General features: G+C 38.4%; 1 protein-coding gene across 3 annotated transcripts in view; it reads left to right on the top strand.

The window, feature by feature from the left end:
- Positions 1–20,530, top strand: part of SAMD12 (sterile alpha motif domain containing 12) — a 177,083-nt gene that overhangs the window by 27,691 nt on the left and 128,862 nt on the right. For 2 of the 3 annotated variants that reach the window (XM_027731175.2, XM_039381864.1), the window contains exon 3: positions 17,601–17,730. In XM_027731175.2, coding sequence (XP_027586976.1) covers positions 17,601–17,730 — 130 coding nt within the window. The remainder of the gene's footprint in view (positions 1–17,600; positions 17,731–20,530) is intronic. The other variant, XM_039381865.1, reaches the window with a different exon arrangement.

The raw sequence follows: 20,530 nt of genomic DNA, 5'->3' as shown, positions 1-20,530 counted from the left end.
GTTCCAGTTCTCAGCCTCTTGCCTCTGGCTCCCACTGCCCAGAGCTCAACCTGCAGCTCTCACTGCAGCTGCACCCCAAGCTACTGGCACTGAACACTTGGAAAAGACAAATACTGCTGGTGATAGTGGCATGAAACCTCACAAGTAAATTCCCTTTAAGAGATTATGGAATGTGAATCCAATTCTGTCAACAAATCAACAGTTTAAGACAAGAAAATAGATTACTTTCTGGTTTTAGGCTGTTTACTTATTTTAAGCTTTTGAACTAGCTCTTCTTCTGTTTGTGGAAACTTGTGATGTTTTCTATTCTCTGAGTATTCCAACTGCCATCTTCATTATGCCTTCCCTGTGAGACCCTGCAGACCAACACATAGCCGTCTTCTGCCCACCAGTTCAGTCTTCCCTAGAGCCTCTATCTTTTCTCCTCATCTACACCCTTACGGAGAGCAAAGAGTTCTCTAGAGTCAGAGGTAACTGACCAGTTAAGACTGATGTAATATTCAGTCTTTGTAAAGTGTTGCCCGAAATAGGAGATGCTCGTCCTGGTCCCTATGCTGCAGTGCTACTAAAGCCCACCACCTCTACCTGCTTCAGATTGAATAACAAGCAGAATCTGCTTAGGGCTTCCCATCAGTCTGACTGTGAGTGTGCAGTGGAAGAAGCTCAACATGGATTTGAGGCAGCCATGCCCATCTTATGTCCCTCAACAGCTCACAGGTGTGACCCTTCTTGCAACCTCAAGAGCTGCAACACTAGAAGCAGGTGGAGTGTGCAGCCCGAGCTGCTGGGGAGGGGGAGCAAGGCCACCATTTTGGGTTACAGAAAGCTGTTATATTGGACATTATTGCCAACATGAACATTGCATTTCCTGCTCACACAACTGCTAGCAATCACTAACATGGTCTGGAGCATCAATTCTTTCATCTCCCTAACCTTTGAGTTTCATACCCAGAGATCGTAGTTATTACTGGTAGGGGCTGTTGTCAGAAGATGTACTTGATGGAAAGAATATTTCTAATTCTACCAATGTCTAGGAATTAATATTGTGATGATGCATCAAGCTGCACTTCTAGGGTTAAATGTGTCCTTGACATGCATATCTAAAAATAGAAAACCTTTAGCACTGAACAAGGTAGAGTTACTGCATATCTTGAGGCCTTTTTTCGGTTCTTAACATAGAGAATCTCATAAGTGGGTATTATGTTCTGCCAATTTTCCTTTTTTCTCTAATGTCTATAAGTGCATCCATCAACTACTGATGACTTTGCTGACCTAGACACCCTCTACTTTTTTTTGCCTTTTTTTCCTTGCCTTAAACAAAAGCGTGACGATAGAGTCTGTACCTAATGGTTTTAGAACTGCTATTAATTCATCTTTCATTCAAGGCTGATTGCTTTCAATCTTAGCAGTATGCTTTAGATTGCAAAAGATTTTGTGAATGTGTTTTCATTATTAAAGGGTAAATGTGACTGAACTTCAGCACACCTATGCTGAAAATACAGTCTTTTGTCTAAATAAAGCTTGTGTATAGGTTTGAAGGTGTATTTTTAAATAACCAATTTTTTTATTGACTAATTAGAAAAACTGTTTCTGAAGATAAAAATTATCACAATCATGTGTTCTCATCCAGATATAAGGCTATCTCATACTTACTTATCTTTTAGTAAGTCGGAATTCTTGCTTTTTTTCAGGTTTGTTTCAAAAACCAAATAGCTTAATTGTCAACATTTCAGCATTAGGTGGTAATATGTGAAGTTGATGAGGAAAACTGAGATTGTTATTCCATGTACTAAGCTTTCCTGAAACCTTTATTGTTGACTGCAGAAGAAGAATCTGAAGTGCTTGTTAAGGTTCATGCTTATTAAACTGTCAGCATGGTTTTCTTTCTCTGTAGGGAAGGCTACTTTGTGGCTTGCAAACTGTAGTTAATTGTCCATACTAACAGATTATTTTGGAAAAGTTTTTTGCCTGAATAATTATCAACTTTGTTTTCCATAACTGTCATTTCATGTTCCCTTACTATCTGTTGAAATAATTGTTGAAATACTAAATTATTGAAATGAGCTAATTTTTAAAGAATTTTTGAAGGGGAGAAAAAAATAAAGAACAGTGCCAAATGAAATGCTCAGATCAGGTCAGGGTTCAGCATGTTGAATTAAACTGTCAAATTCAGGTGAAATTCAATTAGTTGTGTGTGTCCATTGTACGTACTGTGCCTTCTGCCTTTTGCTGGGAGGAAAACAGTATAAGATGCTACCTCTTCTGTTTGTTTTTAGTTGGATTTTTTGTTTGTTTTGGTTTTTTTTCCCCGTTGACCTATTCTTTCCTGCCCTCGTTTCCAGGTTCCAAAGGACACAAAAATGCTGATATAAGCCAAAAAGAAGTATAATTGAGAAGGAAGTTGTCTTAACTTTTGGTTCCAAATAGAATACTGTACAATGAGCAGGGCTGACATTTGGAGGGAAAAAACCCACACCAAGAGTGCATGCTATTATTGTGTTCTAAAATATTTTATGCAAAATGTGATTCTAAAAACACAAAATAAACTGAGCAGATGAAATTGAACTTGAAAATTAAGGTATCTTCTCTGTCTATGGCAAAGGGATGACAAATATAACTGGGTCATTGTTGATGAAATTCTTACGTAACTCTTTTCTTCATGTTTATAATCATCTTTCTCCCATATCCCTCTGCCATGGTTAGGAGTTTTTTTCTGGATTTGTTGATTTTCATCTGTTGTGTCACCATCCTCCTCACTTTTTTTTTTTTTTTTTTTTTTTTTTTTTTGTCTTACAAACCTAAGATTCCCATCAGGATCTTACAAAGACTTCTACAAGGCTGGAGGGAAGACAGGATGCAGTGGAATTGGAACTGTGTCCTAGCTGAACTGAGCTGATGATGGAGCACCGCAGTTAATGCAGTAGCACATTTCAGTCCCCAGCCCCTACCTGCTCTCACTGGATTGAGTTGACAGCTCAGCTCTGACTTGATCAATTTATCATCCACCTGAATTATTTCACTCTGGCTTTCATTAGCAATAGAGTACTCTGTACTAGTTGGTCAAGAGCAACTAGTGAGAACTGTCCCCTTTGGCAGTGTTTCCTTGTTAATTTGGCTTATTTTAAACACTTTGCCATGCTGGCAGTAGTTAAGGAGAGTATTGCTTTGCTGCTTTTGTGCTGAGACAAAACTCTGTGGAAGTGCAGTCTGAATAGAGCTGGAGGGAGACTAAATCAGATTAGGAGGAAGAACAGGGGATATCAATCTAAGAGTAGTAACGTAAATAACCAAGCTTTACCAAATGCTTTGGTTTGTCCTAATGCATAAGAGAGGAGAATTGGATGATCTTACAGTGAAATGTTACGAACAATTTTTGTTCAGAGAAATGTAGCAGCCCTTTGCATCCAGTGGTACAATCATCTGAACAATATAATGGGGAGCAGTGAAATTATCCATCTCATAGCCTTCAATATATGATTGAGCTCAAAGTATCAAAAGAAAAAGCCAAGGAAAGCGTAGGCTGCCTGCAGGGATAGTAGGTCAATGATGGAGATCGGACAAGGGAGCAGAGTATGTGCAGCAAAAGGGAATTTGACTGCAGAGGATGAAATATAGTCCAAAGGAAGAATAATTTCTAGGACCAGTCTGAATATCCCACTGTATTTATAAATCTTAGAATTTTCTGAGAAGGAGGTAAAAACAGGAAATTGTTGCTGCTACATGCAAATACACCAGAAGAATAAAACTACTGTGCTGACATGAGCAAGTAGGACTATGAAACAAGACAGAACTTGAAACTTTCCTACCCAAGTTAAAGTTCCTCTCAAAATTTTATTAGTGGGTATTAATCTGCCACATGTATAAACAGATTGACTGAAACTTCTCCCTTAGCAAAGCTCCTATCATTTGTTTTTCTTTTAATCCTGGTCTAAATAGATTGACAAGGATTATTGTGTAAGAACAGTAAATTGAATTTCAGTGACCTTTGGAATCACCAGGAAATGTAAAAATGTAAGTGATGAGCTTAGGTGTGTTACTGATGTTTGAATCAGTGAAGCAACACAAAGCATACATGAATACATGAATATTTCTTCTCTGCCTTCACTTTTGAGACTAATTATCGTGTGTGATTTTTATGATTGTTAGTGAAAGCCTGTAAGACCAGTGAATTTTGGACAATTTGTTAGAAAAGTTATTCTGATTTACTGTTTTTATCCTCTTGAAGCATGTATATATATAAAAAAAAATTTTGCTCTTACTGTATTGCAACACAAACGTTGCACAGTAAGAAATTGTGATAGCGCTAGCAAGTACTTTCAAACGATGTGCCAGAGTAGTTCAGTGCATCTCTATTGTGTGTGATGCCTGGGTTCAGAAGTGATTAAGATGTTATATAGCATCTGCAAAGGTTATTTCTAATAGTACTAACCAAGAGAATTTGTGGATATTGATAATATTTTGTTGTCTGTCAGGAAACAGCCTTTTCTTATATGCACCTGCTAATAATTTTGTGTAGTAAAATAATAAAAGGTTATAGTACTGTGTTCAAAGAAATAAAACAGCAACAGGGTAAAAGTGAGGAAGAAACCTCCACCTTCATGTAATCTCCTCCATGAGAACACAAAGATATTTCATCATATGAAGTAAGCCTTGAAGGAGGTTATTGTTTCTCATCTAGGGACAGTTCAAAAGTGTTTGACTTCAGTGAAAAATCCTTGTTGACTAAGGAGGTTTTAGAAATATCCTCATAAACAGCTGATAGTAACATGTTAATTTCTAATTGTAAGGTGGTGGTACAGTAGATTTGTACAAGAGGTGAGCAGCTCCATGTGGGAAGCTTCAGTCACAAAGTGAAGTGAGAGAGAAATGGGAAGGTGGAGGGGCTGACTGCTGGAACTGTGCTACTGCATCTTGGAGCAATTGGGCTGTCTGGTGAGCCATGAGCAGGAGAGCAGCTTAAATGGCATAGCTGAGACAGGGCAAGTGAGAAAGAGAATGTGAAAAGTATTACCCATCTCTAAGAGAAAGCTGAATTCCTTAAAAGCTAGGTTATCTGGAAGGCCCATACAGTACCTTGCAAAACTGTCTGGGGCTGTCAAAGTGCTGCCTGTCAGTAGATGGTGCTCTTTATATCAGATAATTACTCATGCTGCCTGTGTTTGGCCGTGTTTTCATGTAAAAGGTCTGGTAACATTCTTTAACAGTTCATTTCGCTGAATTCTGATGTCTGGGAGATTAGAAAACAGAGGCTTTTGAGGGACTGCCAAAAAAAAAAAAAAGGAAAGAAAAAAGTGTTGAGTAGATTCCTTTGAAAACATCTTCCATCCTGGATTTTTTTCAACAACTTCTTTTTCTTGTGTATGTGTACTGTTTTGACTTTGTACAAATTCAGAAGCTTCCAGCATAAAAACCTTGAACAGACTTTGTGGATTGGAGAATATATAGCAGACTAATTCAATTTGGCAATTGACCTCTAAAGCACTGCAATAACGTGGTCTAAAATAAAACTGCAAAGCAGATTTGTCAAGTCATTTGTGATTTTTAAATTTTCTTTTGCATATTAACTTTGTAGTTTTACCTGCTGTTTCTGGATAGATAGGAATGAGCTTATTTCTAAATGTAATGCTTCTTAGAAAGGCTTAAATGAATCAATGCAATTGTGAGTTTTACCTGGAGTCATTTATTCATCAGTAGTTGGATGGATATAAAAAGCTGCATAAAAATGATTTCCTTATTAATGTGATTGGAGTATTACTGGACCTCTCTGCATTTTTTATTATTCAGAAAATATGCCAGCTCTGAAGGAAAAGAAGTTAAATGTGTTAATTGTGTAAAAATATCACGTGCCAAAGGCTGCTCTTGAGCCAAAAGCCCTGATCTGGGCAGCAGAACAGGATGGCAGACCTAACAGGGAATTTGAGATGCTTAAAGTTATGTGTGGTTTTATGTTGTGGTCTTATGGAACATCAACTACTTAACCAAGAGTTAAATTTTGGCTTGTGAGATGAATTTGCCCCTGGAGTGAATCTTGAGAACTGCCTGCTGTTCACTGCCTGACACTACTGGTCTTTGCAAACAGAAACTGAAGGATTAGCGTGAATTTTTCATGTAATCTTCAACTGCAAGCAAATGGTCCAGGAAAGAGAAGGGAACCGAGTTCCTTTCAGAAATCTAATTAAAATATTTCTAGTTCTTATTCAGGGCCAGTTTATCTTCCCAGCACATTGATTTAGTTATCCCTTCACAGATCTCTCTCCAGAAAGGATATATATTGTATGCACTCAACACATTACAGCAGATAAATATCGTTCCTCACTATGCTTACTTTACCTTCTCTCAGCCCTTCTCTCACATTCATCTTATGACCCAAGTTCCTTGTATTTAGGCCAGGTGGGCGTAATATTTTTATTGAAAGCCTGAATGCCACATTTCTGCATTCTCACATCTCATAGGAAGATGTTGCTGGGACATTCTGGGCTGTAATTGGGGTGTATTTTTTAGTGATACTTGGAACTGAAGATGCAAATCTTCACTGGCATTCTTGCCCTGCTTAGCCTCCCTGTGGTGCCTGCTGGACATTCCTGGGAAGGTCCTATGAATGGGATCAGGTCCTATGATCAGGTCATGAATGGCCTGATCTAGGAGGTAGATTTCCCCCCCCCTCATCCCTCTTGCCCCTACCCTTGAATCAAGTCCCATCTGTGTGTGCTTTATAGCTCCAAATCCAGGTTTTTGAGCAGAGACAGTGCTGCTGTTACCTCCTTCTGTTTCCTTTTATAGGACAAGCTTCTGACCCTTTTTTTGCTTTCAAGTTTATTTGCTGTACTACAAGAAGAGATGCTTCCTATGAGTGAGAAGAGATGTCTCCTGCTGGCCTGGGCTGGCCTTGATATGAATATGGAACTTGTGCTCTGTGGTTTTTTTCTGTATCTTCTTGTTGGCTAGCTTGGGCTGCTTCCTAGGCAGGAGGGGCTGGCCTTTGTGGATCTCAGTTTGAGGCCTTTTTGCTTTCTCTAAGAAAGGGGATAAATGGACATTGTAGTGCTTAAGTTCTTTTTATGAATATAGGACTTCATAAGGATGATAACTGAATAAAGGAATTCCTTTATTAGGGGAAAAGACTAGTTTCTCAAAAGTAATTAGCAAGAAATTACATTGACGTCAAAAGTGCCCTGTTTGTTTTGAAAAGTAATGGATCTGCTGTCTAGATATTTATTTGAGAAATACATTATGACTTTCTGCATACAGGCATTGCAGTGCTATTGCATGAATCTGATGGTTAGGCTAATCTGCCTCTTCTGTTAACATTTACCTTTTTTCTCCTGCTTTTGCTGAAAGTGGAAGCAATGTCTTCTTGGGAAGCAAGGGGCTGACCTGTCAGCTGAGCCTCAGAGACCTTTTCTTACTCATACTCATGTACACGTCTGGCCTATGAAGTTATTCTCAAAATGTACTTGGCTCAAGAGAACATAGTTAAGAGTCAACTGGCAAAGATATCTAGAAAAATTTGATTGCTGTTAAGGTATAAAATGCTTTGGCTGCTGCACCTGCCTTCTGCATATGAATGAGCCTATCCATAAAGACTGAAAGTTGGCATGGAAAGGTTATACTACTTCTTACACTACAAGCCTCTTAATTGGCACATCTGCTGGAAACAAAGGTGCCAAAAATGTGATTCACTTGGAAGGAGTAAACCTTGTAAGAAAGCAACCTGTCATTATTTAATAGGGATTAAGATCCTCTCAGGATGTTAGATGTTCTTGTACAAATGTACTGTTGTTGATCTAATGGTGGAATTAACCTCACTACTTGCTAATGCTCGAGTAACAGCTTCTTTTATAGCTCTTATCATATAGAAGTGCTTCACTGTCTGTGTCTTTAAGATGAAAAAATGGACTGTACCTTTCACCTCTTGACATACAGCAGCTATTAAAAAATACGCAGGGAGTACTCAAACCCGAGGTTGTGACATGTTGAGTATCTTCTCAGCAGAATACTGTAATTAAAAATGGAAGGATTGAGCTGTGGTCTGTGCTGGACAGATTTACTATGTCAGGGTAACTCCATCAGTAAATACCAAGAATAAAAAAAAAAATCTACCAGTATCATTAATGGCAAGAGAAAGGCACACTGCCTCGGCAAAAGCCATAGTGTGCCATAGATGTGTATTTCTTTAAAAAGCATGTCACAGAAAAATCACATAACCCCTACTGACACTCATAGGTACATCTTTCTGAGGTCAGGCTTAGCCTGTATTTGAACAGTCTTTTTATTAGAATATCCTGAATGTTTAGAAACATTTGTGTTGCTTCTAACGTTACCTAAAATCTCTAGAAATGGTACTACTCTCTGCAACCTCGGTTGCATTTTTCCAATCTAGTTTGGCTATTGGATTCTGTTACTGCTACAGGCTGTATTTTAGGTAATAGATTCTTCTACATGACTTTTTTTAAATAAGTACGTGAGAAATTCCAAGAAAATCAGTGCACCTACTTATATACCTGCTTTGTATTTATATTAATGGAATTCCTGATAAACAGTCTCAATTTAGTTCAACTGTAGATGTAGCTGCCTAAGACATAACTTGCAGAGGTGCCAGGATTGGTTTAAAAAAAAAAAAAAGCAAAAATGGGAATGGAGACTCATTTGTAATTGTTGATTTTATACTGCAGGTAGGTTTTGGGTTATTTTTTTAATTTTTATTTTAATCTAGATGTGGAGAAAATATTTTTTACAAATACTGAACTCTCAAATTGCAATTTCAGTTGCTCTGACAGAATTTCTGAGTTCAGGAGAAACTACTGGGAAACAGGGAGCTACATTTCGTCACTGTTTTAGTTATTACATATTCCTGTTTGCTTTCCTGTATGTACCTGAATGGATTTGAACTTATAGCTTTCTCCAAGATGGGGCACTCTCTTGTGGCTGCTACCAGTCTGAACAGAGTATTCTGTGATGAAGACTTATGCCATAAATCTTCTTCATACTGGGTGTAGTACTTAGTCCTTGAGACAGGATAAAAGATGAGCTAACCTGCAAGTTATGTGTACCATGTCGAAGGTGAATGTCTTGGATTTTTATTTTTGCTGAGATGGATGGTTAAGTGCAGCAAACATGTGCTAGTAGTAAAGTGTAGTTAATTACTTGTTGTAAGTTGCTATTAATCCAGCACTGTTAATTAAAATTCATTCTATTTCTTCTTTGCCTGAGTAGCAGTAAGAAGCAGGCTAGAGAAGTTCAAGAAGGAACTTTTTCTCTTCATAGCTGCACAGGGCACCTGCTGTGTGAACTGAAATTATTCTCCAGATCTATACAGGATACAGAGTAAGCTTCTGTTTCGAAAACCAGGAGGATTTGTGTTTACTTGTGACAACTGTAGTCTGTGATATAAGATAGTGAGCCAGACTTGGACAGGTGTGAATTGTCTCAGGTAGAGAAGGGGAATCAGAGCTACATCAATGAAGTATCAAACAACTGGCATATCTGGCGAAGTAGGAACCCTCACCCCGACAGAGCAACTCTCCCTTTCTGCATTTTCTTGGCAAATATCCAAAAGCACATATTTAATTTTCGGACTGGAAGGAGTCTTTTGCAGTGAGTGAAATGGATCTTTAGTTTGGCAAGATTAAAAATGCAGTTTTTTTAGATGAAGTGAATTTTAAAAGATTACACTCTTTGATTTGGATTTGGCTGTCAAAACCTAAAATTGATGGTGCTCCTGGCCCTATTTGTGATTTTATTGTTGGCCTGTCTATTCCAGCTGTGGTTTTCATGATTTTTGATAGCAATTAGAATGATGTCAGGCAGGATTCTTGACAATGCTGAGGAATGCTCTGTCTTCTCCTTTCTCATTCTGACACTTCAGTTCTTCACAGTTTGCTCATAGTGCCACTGCCATTTATATCAACATCGGCCTCTGCCAGTCACAATTCTTGCTTTCAGAGTGGGATATCTCATTGAAAGAGAGTACTCTCATGGGTAACATGTCACCTTATTAGTGTTTTGATACTGTCTTTATCCTGATTAGGACAATGCTCAGTGATATCTTTTTGGACAACTTTATCCTTTCCTCTTGATGGTTATACTTGTGACAGCCTCGTTATATTTCATAATTTGTTTCTCCTATCCCCCCACCTCCCCCTTGCAGCCTGTTTGTAGTACACCTCTTTGTGGCGCTAGTACAGAAGGTACTGGATTGGGTCAATCCCGGAGTTGCTTGAAAGCCAGGTAAAACCTCCCTCTTTTTCATCAGTCTTTAAGCAAGTGGTGGTGCTACACTGATTTGAGACCCTGGGGTAGAAGTTTCTGCCTATGCAGAACTGTCTTTAAACACTGTCAGAGCATTGTCTTGGCAGGGTCAGCCATTTATAGCAGTGCATTGGAGGCAACAAAGAGCAGCCACTGACTGACTGGGGCCTTGGCAGTGTGAAAAGGAGGAAACTGTTAGTGAGAGATGGGAGGCTGTGGAGTGCTCCTGCTACCATAGGAGGGAGGCTCTTGTAGAAGCAGCATTTGTTCCTCTGCCTTTCCTCCAGGAAGTGGAAGGATAGGAGTAGAAAATCTACTTTACAGGACCTTTTCCACTTCTTTTGTACCTTCCATGACTTCCTTGCCAGTCTCCAGTCTTTCCCTTTCCTGATCCTGTTCAACTAGTGCTTGGAGCCCTGAGCTGGTGCTGCTCAGGTGTCCTCATCTCCTTCTCTCTTCTCTCCCCCACAATGTCAGAAGTCTGTCCCCATCTGTGCAGTGACTGAATTGAGGGGGGCAGTGATATCTCTGCAGATCCAGTTTCTCTCCTGGGACTTCAAGGGTGTTTGAATAAACTTGGAGTCATTGAGGATGTGGTTCTCCCAGATCCTTGGGTACTTTTTCATTTGTGCTCCTGCAAGAGACAGCAAGCTGGCTGCACTGAGTTGCTTCTCTTAAAACCCCAATATATTCTTAGAATGTGGATTTAGGTAAACCAGAAGGCGTTATAGCTCCGATCCTTCTGCTGACCAGTGGTGGGAAATAATACCCTCTTGTGTGTACTTGTAACTGATCTTGTCTTCTGTGGGATCCTGTGTGTGGACCCTGATATGAGGCAGCACAATGTGCCAGCGGACCAAACCACATATGGGACGGTACGTGTGGGAGAGACGAGGGAAGGACTGGGATTGTGGGCTCTGTGCTGCTTCCAGCACCAGCTCTGGTGGCAACGCTCTGAGTGTCAGGCTGCATTGATAGATGTGAGTGCCCTGGGAGCTGCAGAGCCTCCAAGTCTTGCTCATGCTCTTTGCTATGCTCAGGAGGTAACAGGTTATGTCAACAAATTGCTTTTTGCATCTTGCCATGTGGAACAAGTAAGTTTGGACTGCAAATGTGAGACACAAGCTTGCAGCTCAGGGAATGCAGGGTGCTAGCTGACCACACCAGCACAATTTGGGAGTTTTGTTAGGTCTCCCATGTCTCTATAGGTTTCATTTAAAGCAGACATTGAGTGCTGATGAGTCATAGATGTATGATTTGCATGATAACTGCCGTAGTGTCTCTCTTTTAGTCCTTTCTGGGTGGCATTAGGGTTTATGTCTGGACTAAATCAAAGTTGGGGGAAAGTTGGTCTTTAAAGTGTGCTTTAAACTAAATTGCAATGATTTTTTTAAATTATATTTGCCATGCTGAATTTTTGTTCTTCACAGTGACTTAAGTAATAAATTAGAATGGACTGTTTGAATTTCTGATCCAATTAAAGTTTTAAACGTTTAATCTCTTATCAACATAAAAGAGTTATTTTATCAACATAAAATCCTACAGTATTTCCCTTAGTTGTTTTTTTTTTAATAAACACGTTTCCTTTGGTTTGTCACTTTCATCTCTTCTTAGTATTACAATTCTCAGCATCACAGATGGAACCCAGTACAACAGAGGTTTCAGGTTTTTTATGGCGTCTGCTTATTACTGTAATTTTCATTTGTCTTTACTGCAAAAATCTGTAAGTATAAAGTATTTGACTACCTGAGAAAGTGTATTTCTAAACCAAAATATGTCCTTTCCAGGTTTTTCAATATTTTAAGATAACACATTCACAAGCCTGGTTCTTCTCTTCTTTCCAGAACTCAAAGCCAGCATTTATGTTAGCCATTGATTCTGAGTTCTGTATAGTCACTTTAATGTTGGAGAAGTAATTTGGAATATATGAAAAATATTCTTATTTTCTCAGCTTTAGAAATATAACCCAAGCATGTTTTAAAAAAATCGTGTTTTCGAAATTCTTTGAAATTTTGAAATTCCTGTTCCAGCTGCTTCTTGGCATAAAACGATGAAGATGATGCTGTTAGTCTTGCTTACAGAGCAGCCTGAAAAATTTAATAATAATTTAGATGGCTCTTGGAACTGTGTAGTTTAAGTTCCCTGCTTTATGTATCTGTATTGGGTACACATAAAATTTTATTTTTCTAGTTTTTAAATATATCATTGGCCCTTTATACTTTGCTTGCAGAAGACATTATGTTCTGATTTAACGAATATTTCCTTCTCAACTTCATGCGTGAAACAGTCTCATTTTATTCCTTCCAGTCTCTCTGGTCACACACAGATAAATGGTTTTCTGACACATTTTAATGTTTCCTGCCCCAGCTGACTCTATTATTCTCAGGGTGACAGCCACTCATCTTGCTCTCTCTGTCCCTGCTAGGTGGCAACAACCTTACTGCTTCCTTCCTTTGTTCTTCTCCTACCTCCCCTTGCAGCTCTCAGCCCCCTTTTCCCTTGAAGTGCCTGACTGATTTAACATAATGGTCCAAAATTAATCAGTTGTACCCACATCTACTCTGTACGAAGATTTCTGGCTGCAGGCAGAACCCATGCTGTTGGTCTAATATATGATGGTGCTTTTCCTTGCAACCTTACCTTGTTTGTGTCCTGTCCTGATTTTCACTGGAATAGACTTAGTTTTCTTCTTAGTAGCTGGTACAGTGCTGTGATTTGGATTTAATACGAAAATAATGTTGGTCACAAACTGGTATTTTGGTTGTTGTGAAGCTGTGCTTACCCCAAGTCAAGGACTTTTAAGTGTCTCATGCTCTGTCTCTGAGGAGCTGCACCAGAAGCTTGGAGGGAGCATAGGCAGGAGAGCTGACCCAAACTGGCCAAAGGAATATTCCATACTGTAGGATGTCATGTTCAGTACAAAAACTAGGGTGGGTGTTGGCTGGAAGGGGCTGATCAGGGATGGGATGAGCATTGGTGAGCAGGTGGTGAGCAATTGTTTTGGGCATCACTTGTTGTACTGGGGGTTTATTTCTCTCTCTTTCTCCTCTTCCTTTTTATTACTATTATTATTTTTATTGATACTATTATCATTAGCTTTATTATATTTACTGTGTTTCACTTATTAAACTGTTCTTATCTCTTATCAGGAGTTTAACTTTTTTTCCTAATTCTCCTCCCCATCCCACTGGGGGAGGGAGTGAATGAGCAGCTGTGTGGTATTTACTTGCCAGCTGGGGTTAAATCATGACAGTCCTTTGACCAACACCGCTGTAACAAAATTGGTTCTGCTTTGTCTTTTTCTAGTTAAACTGGAAACTCCAGAGCAGAGTGTCCCAAGATGTATGTGGGAGCAGAATCTGCCTTAATGCTTTCAGCAGTGCCTCTTTTATCCGTCTGTTTCATACAGAAACTGGAAGGTCTGACTTTGGGTAAATTTGAATGCAAATATTCATTGACTTTGCTTATATGTCAGAATCAGTATGCTGGCAAACTGAATGTTACAAATAGTATGAGGCAGCCTTCTTCTAGCAGACCTGCAGCCCTGTTTGACTGAGGACCCTAATCTCCACAATCCCTGGATTTTGTAGTCTGACCACGCTTGTAAATACACAAAATGTTACAGTTAGAGAAGCTCTTTTAAATAACTTGTCTCATGGTATGTAAAATAGTTTTAATAATGAGGTTGAACCCTTTGTCACTCAGAAATACAGAAGGCTTTCTTTCTTTCTGGAGTAAAATATGATAAATAAAAACAAAGAAATTCTGGTGAATAAATTGACCTTCAAAACTGGCAGGCTTCGTAAACTGCACCTGAAAGGCTAAAGAGATAACTTGAGCGTCATTGCTTAGGAATAGCAGGGCTTGGTTGCTAATGCTCTTCTAAACACTGAAATACACTCTCTTGTAATGCACAGGCTGTAGTTTCGATTTATTTATTTATTTATTTTTGGGTTGATGCTTTTAAATACTGTCTTCTCTGCACCATGGAACAAGGAGAGCGTGAAATTTTGTCATAGAAGTAAATATAGTAGTTTTTTGTTCTTCTTGGGTGTCATTTTTATACTTTCAGATACACATAGTAAAAACTGGGGTCAGCAGTTTTGAAGAGTTTGCAACAAAATCCTGAAGAAACAGGGTTTCCTTCAAATACACAAGAAAAGATGAGAAGACTTATTCTCATTAGATCTGTATCTTGCACATGAGTTGGCATAGTGTTTGGCAGGATTAAAACTATTAAAGGGTTGCCAGCAAAGGTGGTCTTATGATGTGTTTATGCCAGGAAAATGGAAGGGAAGGCCAGTCTAAAGATAATTTTTGATGTATAATTTTGTTTTAATCAGTTTAGGCCTATTGTTTGACTGAGCTGAAAAACAGAAATAAAGAAAAACATAGTGTGTTTTCCACCTGTCTAGGTAGTTTACATATAGTTAATGGCAGAGGACTCATTTAGTAGGTATGTTTATGGTAAGGGTAATTTTCCTTGGTTTACTGGGATTTTGTTTTTGGAACCATTGCTTTTAAACACATGTATTTCTCTAGCTCATTAAGTCCTTATGAATTAGAAAATTAAACCTAATATTTGATGGTGTCAATGTAAAAATGTACTCTTTGGACTGCATTTATAAGCTTAAGTGCAACATGTTTCTATCATAATTCTGAACGCTGGCTGGTAAGAAGTCAACATGTATGTCTGCAGTGCAGTGTATATTGCACAGCATAAAAGCTACATTTGAAACCATATTTCAGTTCCATGGCCATAGAGGGGTGTGTTAAATTTGTACTGTAATTGTTGATAAACTTGTTCTTCAGCTATTTAACATGATGGTGCTTATACCTTTTAAGAGGACAATAGTTGCTGAACTGAAAAGAGCAGCCTCTCAGTTAAAACAAACATTGGCACTGCTTGTGTACTTTCAACTCGGAATAAATAGCTTGCAAATCTATAGCTAGTTATACATATTTGTATACAAATATTTGTCATTTAAGTATTTTTATGATGTACAAGAAAAGCCCGTTAACAATTTATTTTTCAAGGGCTGACAGACTTTTCTCTAGTCTTCAGAAATTCCAATGCTCAAGAAATATCTTTAAGCAGTAACTCATATAAAGATAGACATTTAAGTCTTGACCCTGTTGTTCAGGGATTTCTATGAAATCAGAGAGACCGTTAGCGTTATATGGCTATTTTTACTTGTTTATTCGTTTGATGTATTTGTGAAGGACACGCATTTATATATGCATGCAATAAAAATCAGCTAACTGATACCATAAGATTGGGTTCTTCATTGAAATTCAGTTTCTTCTCTGGCTCAAATGGCACTAACAAGCAGGGCAGAGAAGTTCAAAGAGGGGCCTTTGATCTTCCAAGTTGCGTGAGGTGCTTGGAGGAGTTACAGGGCACTTACTCTCCCTACAGAGGTTGGCCCTTCTCCAGACCTATGGGGGTTCCTGTATGTGTGGAAGACTGATGAGCTTCTCAGAAAGGGCAGAGGTAGAGCAAGGGCTGTCCTAGTTATAGTACACCCTCAACACCTCTGGAAGGTTCTTTTTCTGTGGATGCCAGGTCTGTCAAGCTTCTGCCTGCTGTATGTTAGTGGGTGGCAGCACAAGATGAGAATGCTTATTTGGAGTGGTTTTTTGCATTACTGTGATACCTCTAAATGTGGATGATGCCTGTTAGTGTTTCTGATGAGTTTATTTCTTCAAATCAAAAAAAAACTGAGCTAGGGGATGTGCATTGTGTTATATATTCAACCATAATTTTCCTGCTGTTTATCTAACTTCTACATAGGCAATATAAAAGAGATACGGACAATTGGACAGGAGAAATTCAAGACACATTTTCCTGCTGGATTTTTAGGCCTGCCATATTCCCTGGCCCTAAACTTTGCATGACGTACTTTATGGACTTGATAGGACATACAAAGCACTGGCTTAAAACTGCTTTGGTCCTTAGGGCTTCCAGTAATGAAAAATTTCAAAGCAACTTTGAAAAGGTCTGTCTGACAGAGCACATCTGTGTAAATGCGGGGATAAACCCTGGCTGGCAATATTGGAGGAATCTGCCATGAGTCCTAATAGAGAAGATGGGTTGGGGTGACATTCCTCTTCACCTCAAATTTGCATAGTAAAACTTCTCTTGAACCTTCTGCACCACTAGGGAGCTGGAGGACAGTATTCTGCATGCATAGGATGGAAACAGAAACACTTTGATTTTATTCCCTGGAGTCGGTTCCTTGACAAAATAATGAAGTAAATGAATACATTGATGTTCACACCCACTTACATCAGCAATGTCCAGTTTTAAACATTTATTGTTGGTAATAACCACCCATCTGTTTAAGATTTTCTTAGTCTCCTAGGCAGGCTGTGTTGCAAAAAAAAAAGATTAAATCACTTAGAATATATTTTCTTTTTTTGTTGTTTTGCCTGCTTTAACAAGAGGTTTTAAGTCCCTGCAGTTCAGATTGCTTAGAACTCAGCATTCTTGTAGGGTTAAAAAAAGTGTATGTGCAAAGGTGAATTGTTTGATTAAATGAAATGTGACTTTGTACATATAATAATGTAATCAATTTATGAATGTTTATATATAAACTCTTCATCTATTATAAAACTGAATTTTCAGGAAAGGATTGAACAGAGTTCTTTTTAAAATTATTATTTATTATAAAGGAGCAACTGTTTTAAGCAGGAGTCCTATTTGTTTCATATAAAGGTGATAGTAGGAGTGAAAGGTAAAGAGGAAGCAGAAAAACTATAGCGGCTTGTAAACATCACTCAAACTATGTCAGCTGAAATGCTCACTATGAACCAATATCCCCAGCTCTATCTCCATTGGCCTTTTCCCAGGCAGAACCAGTCTTTAGGCTTGTTTGCATTAAAGGCCTTTGTTGCAGGGTCTTTCCTAATTGTAGCTGAGGACCATGCGTGGCCTGAGGATATTTCTGGTCTTCCATGGTTATATCCAAGTTGGGACACAAATGGACATCCCTCTTGTGAGTTTGAAGGCTTCAAAGTGTGTATCTATTGCCCTTAGACTGTTGTCACTTGGTCACTCTTTAAACTGTAGTTCAAGTAAGACAAGGTGCAGTATGTTTCTGTGATGCAAGGAACATGTATGCAATGCAAAATAATCTTTAAGGACCTCTCGCTGTGTATGATTCCTGCGTGATGTATTTGAATAACTGGGTCTTGTGTAACGTACTGGTGATTATTGGATATCTGCCAGTCAGAGCAGCTGCTGTCTTGTATTTATTATTTTAATATTGTATATGGATGTCACAGATAAATATTTCTGAAACTTGTGTGCAGACTAAACCTAATTTCTACTCTTCATTCTGTATTTCTAGTCCGGGACTGTGAAGCTGACCAAGCCTGTGGCATTATGGACCCAGCAGGATGTCTGCAAATGGCTGAAGAAACATTGCCCTAATCAGTATCAAATCTACAGTGAGTCATTCAAACAGCATGACATAACTGGTAAAGTATGCACTATCAGAAATATTTTACTTACTTAAAATGTGGCAAATTGTTTTACTTTGCTGTTAATAGACTGTGACTGTGCACTGAGGGCTTTTTGTTGATTGGATGACTAGAGAGTTGCAAGGTTTAGAGTAGGGGGAATATTCCAGCTTTCTTAGGATGTGGTGATTTCCCCATCTCTCTAAAACATAAGTTTCACATTACTCAGGGTCAATATAACAAGGAAAGAAGTCAGTTTGTATGCAGGTAAAGGCCCCACCCTGTTCATTCCAAATAAATAAAAAACCTCCAAACCCAAACATTAAGAAACATCCTATGGGGAAAAATGTAATTTATGTAAATTTTCTTCTCCACTGAGGTGTTTCACCTTGATTTCATACTCTCTTTTGTGTCTCCCCCTCCCTTTAAAAAGAAATAAAAATTAACCTTAGAGTCCTTAACACGTAGGATGGGAAGCGAGCCCAGCTGCGCCCCTCCCTAGGCCTGAAGTAGGATCAATACAGCAAGTTCATTTCTGGCAGATGTTTGTCTAACTTTGTTCTGGAAAATTTGCAATGGAGGAGATTTTTGCATCTCTCTATTCCAATATTTTATGACCTTTAAAGTTGGTATTTCCTAGTATCAATCTAAACTATTATTTCCAGCAAACAAAACTGATTCCTGTCCCAAATGTGGCTCGAGTACAACCAACCATTCTTTTTCACAGCCTTTCCTTCTCTGGATAGAGTGCTTCCCAGTTGCACAAACTTTCCTTGTCTAGTCTAAAAAATATTTGTTTGTTCTATCATGGTTTGCCCCCAAATACATGCAGGACCTCCAAACCTTCAAAACTTGGTGTCTTTTCTTAAAAGAATATATTAAAAGCATAGTTGTATTTTATTTTCCTATTTTCTTTAGAAGTTAATATTGATTTTGTTGATCTGCTTGACTTGTCAGCTCCTACTCAGTTTGCTGTAGTTGTCTTTTAGCTGACCACTTTGAACAGACATAAGTTTAGCAAATATAACTTGGGAGTTAAATAGGACTTTTACTCATATACCAGGCAGTAATTAATCTGTAAAAAATTTAATGTGGTACACTAATTTGTTCTCTGAAGTGGTAGTATGCCGAACTGGGAATTGGAATTCAGACATTTAATGTTAAGCAGAGAATTGAGTTTTACATAAAATTTCAGTCTTAACACTAATGCATTGTTAACATTGTGTGTTTCAGTCAGTATCTGTTTGTATATGTGTACTTGTGGTGTTTCAAATTTTACCTTGATTCCTGTTGCTATTTTCTTTCTGATAACATATGAATGATTGCAAACATGGCAAACTGAACTGCCAGTATTTGTTTACTATGTAGCCATGAGTACCTATACACACTTACATGTGAGAGCTGGTTTGTACTGGTTTGGTAAGTGTTGAGATTTACTACATAACCATTGTGCCTATTTCCTCTCAGTCACCATCTGCTGAATGCAGTCTGTAGAAATGTAGTCTGTGTCTCCACCCATGTGTACAGAGCTGACTGCATCCAGAGCACTACCAGAAGAAATTTAAGCTATTTTAAAATATTTTCTAATAGTTTTACTATCATGTTATCTGTTTCTAGAATTAAGGAAGAAGTTGTTTTCATTTCAACTTAAACATAGATGGAAACCTTGTAGTTTCCTTGCAGATGTGCAAAACTTTGAACTTCATAGACTTCTGTGAAAAAGAATTGAGATCAATCTTTCTTACTTTAGACAAAAGAGGAAAAAGGAAAATATCTGTATGAGTCTTAGAAAGTAAATCTGCAGGAAAGAAAATTACTTCAATTCAGCAACTACCAAATAAGAAACATGATAGATATTTGTATAGATTTTATAAAAGTATATTGTGATAGTATTATGAGTGAAATCATTAACTCAGGACGATCTTTCCAGTGCTGTTGGTCCCCATGACTCTGATTATTTGAACTCTAATAAAGGTATAGAACAGTGGATTTGTAGCTCAGAAAGGAGCATGGAAACTAATATGAAGATGAAGCCGAGATAGTGTAACTGTTCCCAGATATGGCTACAGAAAAATAATGTGATTTTTGAAAATTTCTCAGGAATTAATATGACTTTACAAGCTATTTTGATATGGAAAAATAGGATGGAAACTAGGATGGTAAAGAACTTGAAGAAAGTTCTTATGAAAAGGAGATTTAAACTTTATTTGAAGATAAAATCTAACACATGGTCATAAGCCAGGAAAATAATCTTGGGCAAACATATCTAACAATTGTTAACCATAGGTGTTGAAAAATGTGGCTTTTACTTGAGACTATTAGTTGCTGATTACAGTTTATTGAGTTGGGGACAAAAATGCAACCCAAAATGACCTTTTCTTTGCAGAGATTTTGTACCTTTTATTTCTGACAAAGAGCAGCTTCACATATGTAAGAAAAAAAATGCTTCATCTCGAAACTTACCTAGTAAGAAAAAAAATGTTCATATTAACAGTGATCTTGAGGATGTCATGGGACAGAGTGTACTCTCATCAGATTTGCAGATGACAGCAAGTTGGAGGGAACAGTCTATAGACTCAAGAGTAGGGACCATCCATAGATGTTTAGGCATAGGGACCAGACACAGGCTGGAAGAACCTTATGAAATTCAACAAAGACAATCGCAAAGTTCTGCAGCTGGGAAGGCTGAGCCTCTTGCACCCCCCTCAGCCTGGGGCTGAGCGGTGGGGAAGCGGCTTTGGTGAAAAGGACCCGTGGTCTTGATAGTGAGGAAGATGGAATGAACCAGTGTTGTGCCTCGGCAGCAAAGAACGCTGAC

Source organism: Pipra filicauda, unplaced genomic scaffold (assembly GCF_003945595.2).
Source record: "Pipra filicauda isolate LSUMZ 115617 unplaced genomic scaffold, ASM394559v2 scaffold243_size1161148_pilon, whole genome shotgun sequence".
Lineage (NCBI taxonomy): Eukaryota > Metazoa > Chordata > Aves > Passeriformes > Pipridae > Pipra > Pipra filicauda.
Note: the sequence above shows the minus strand (reverse complement) of the source record. Positions and strands in the feature narration are given on the sequence as shown.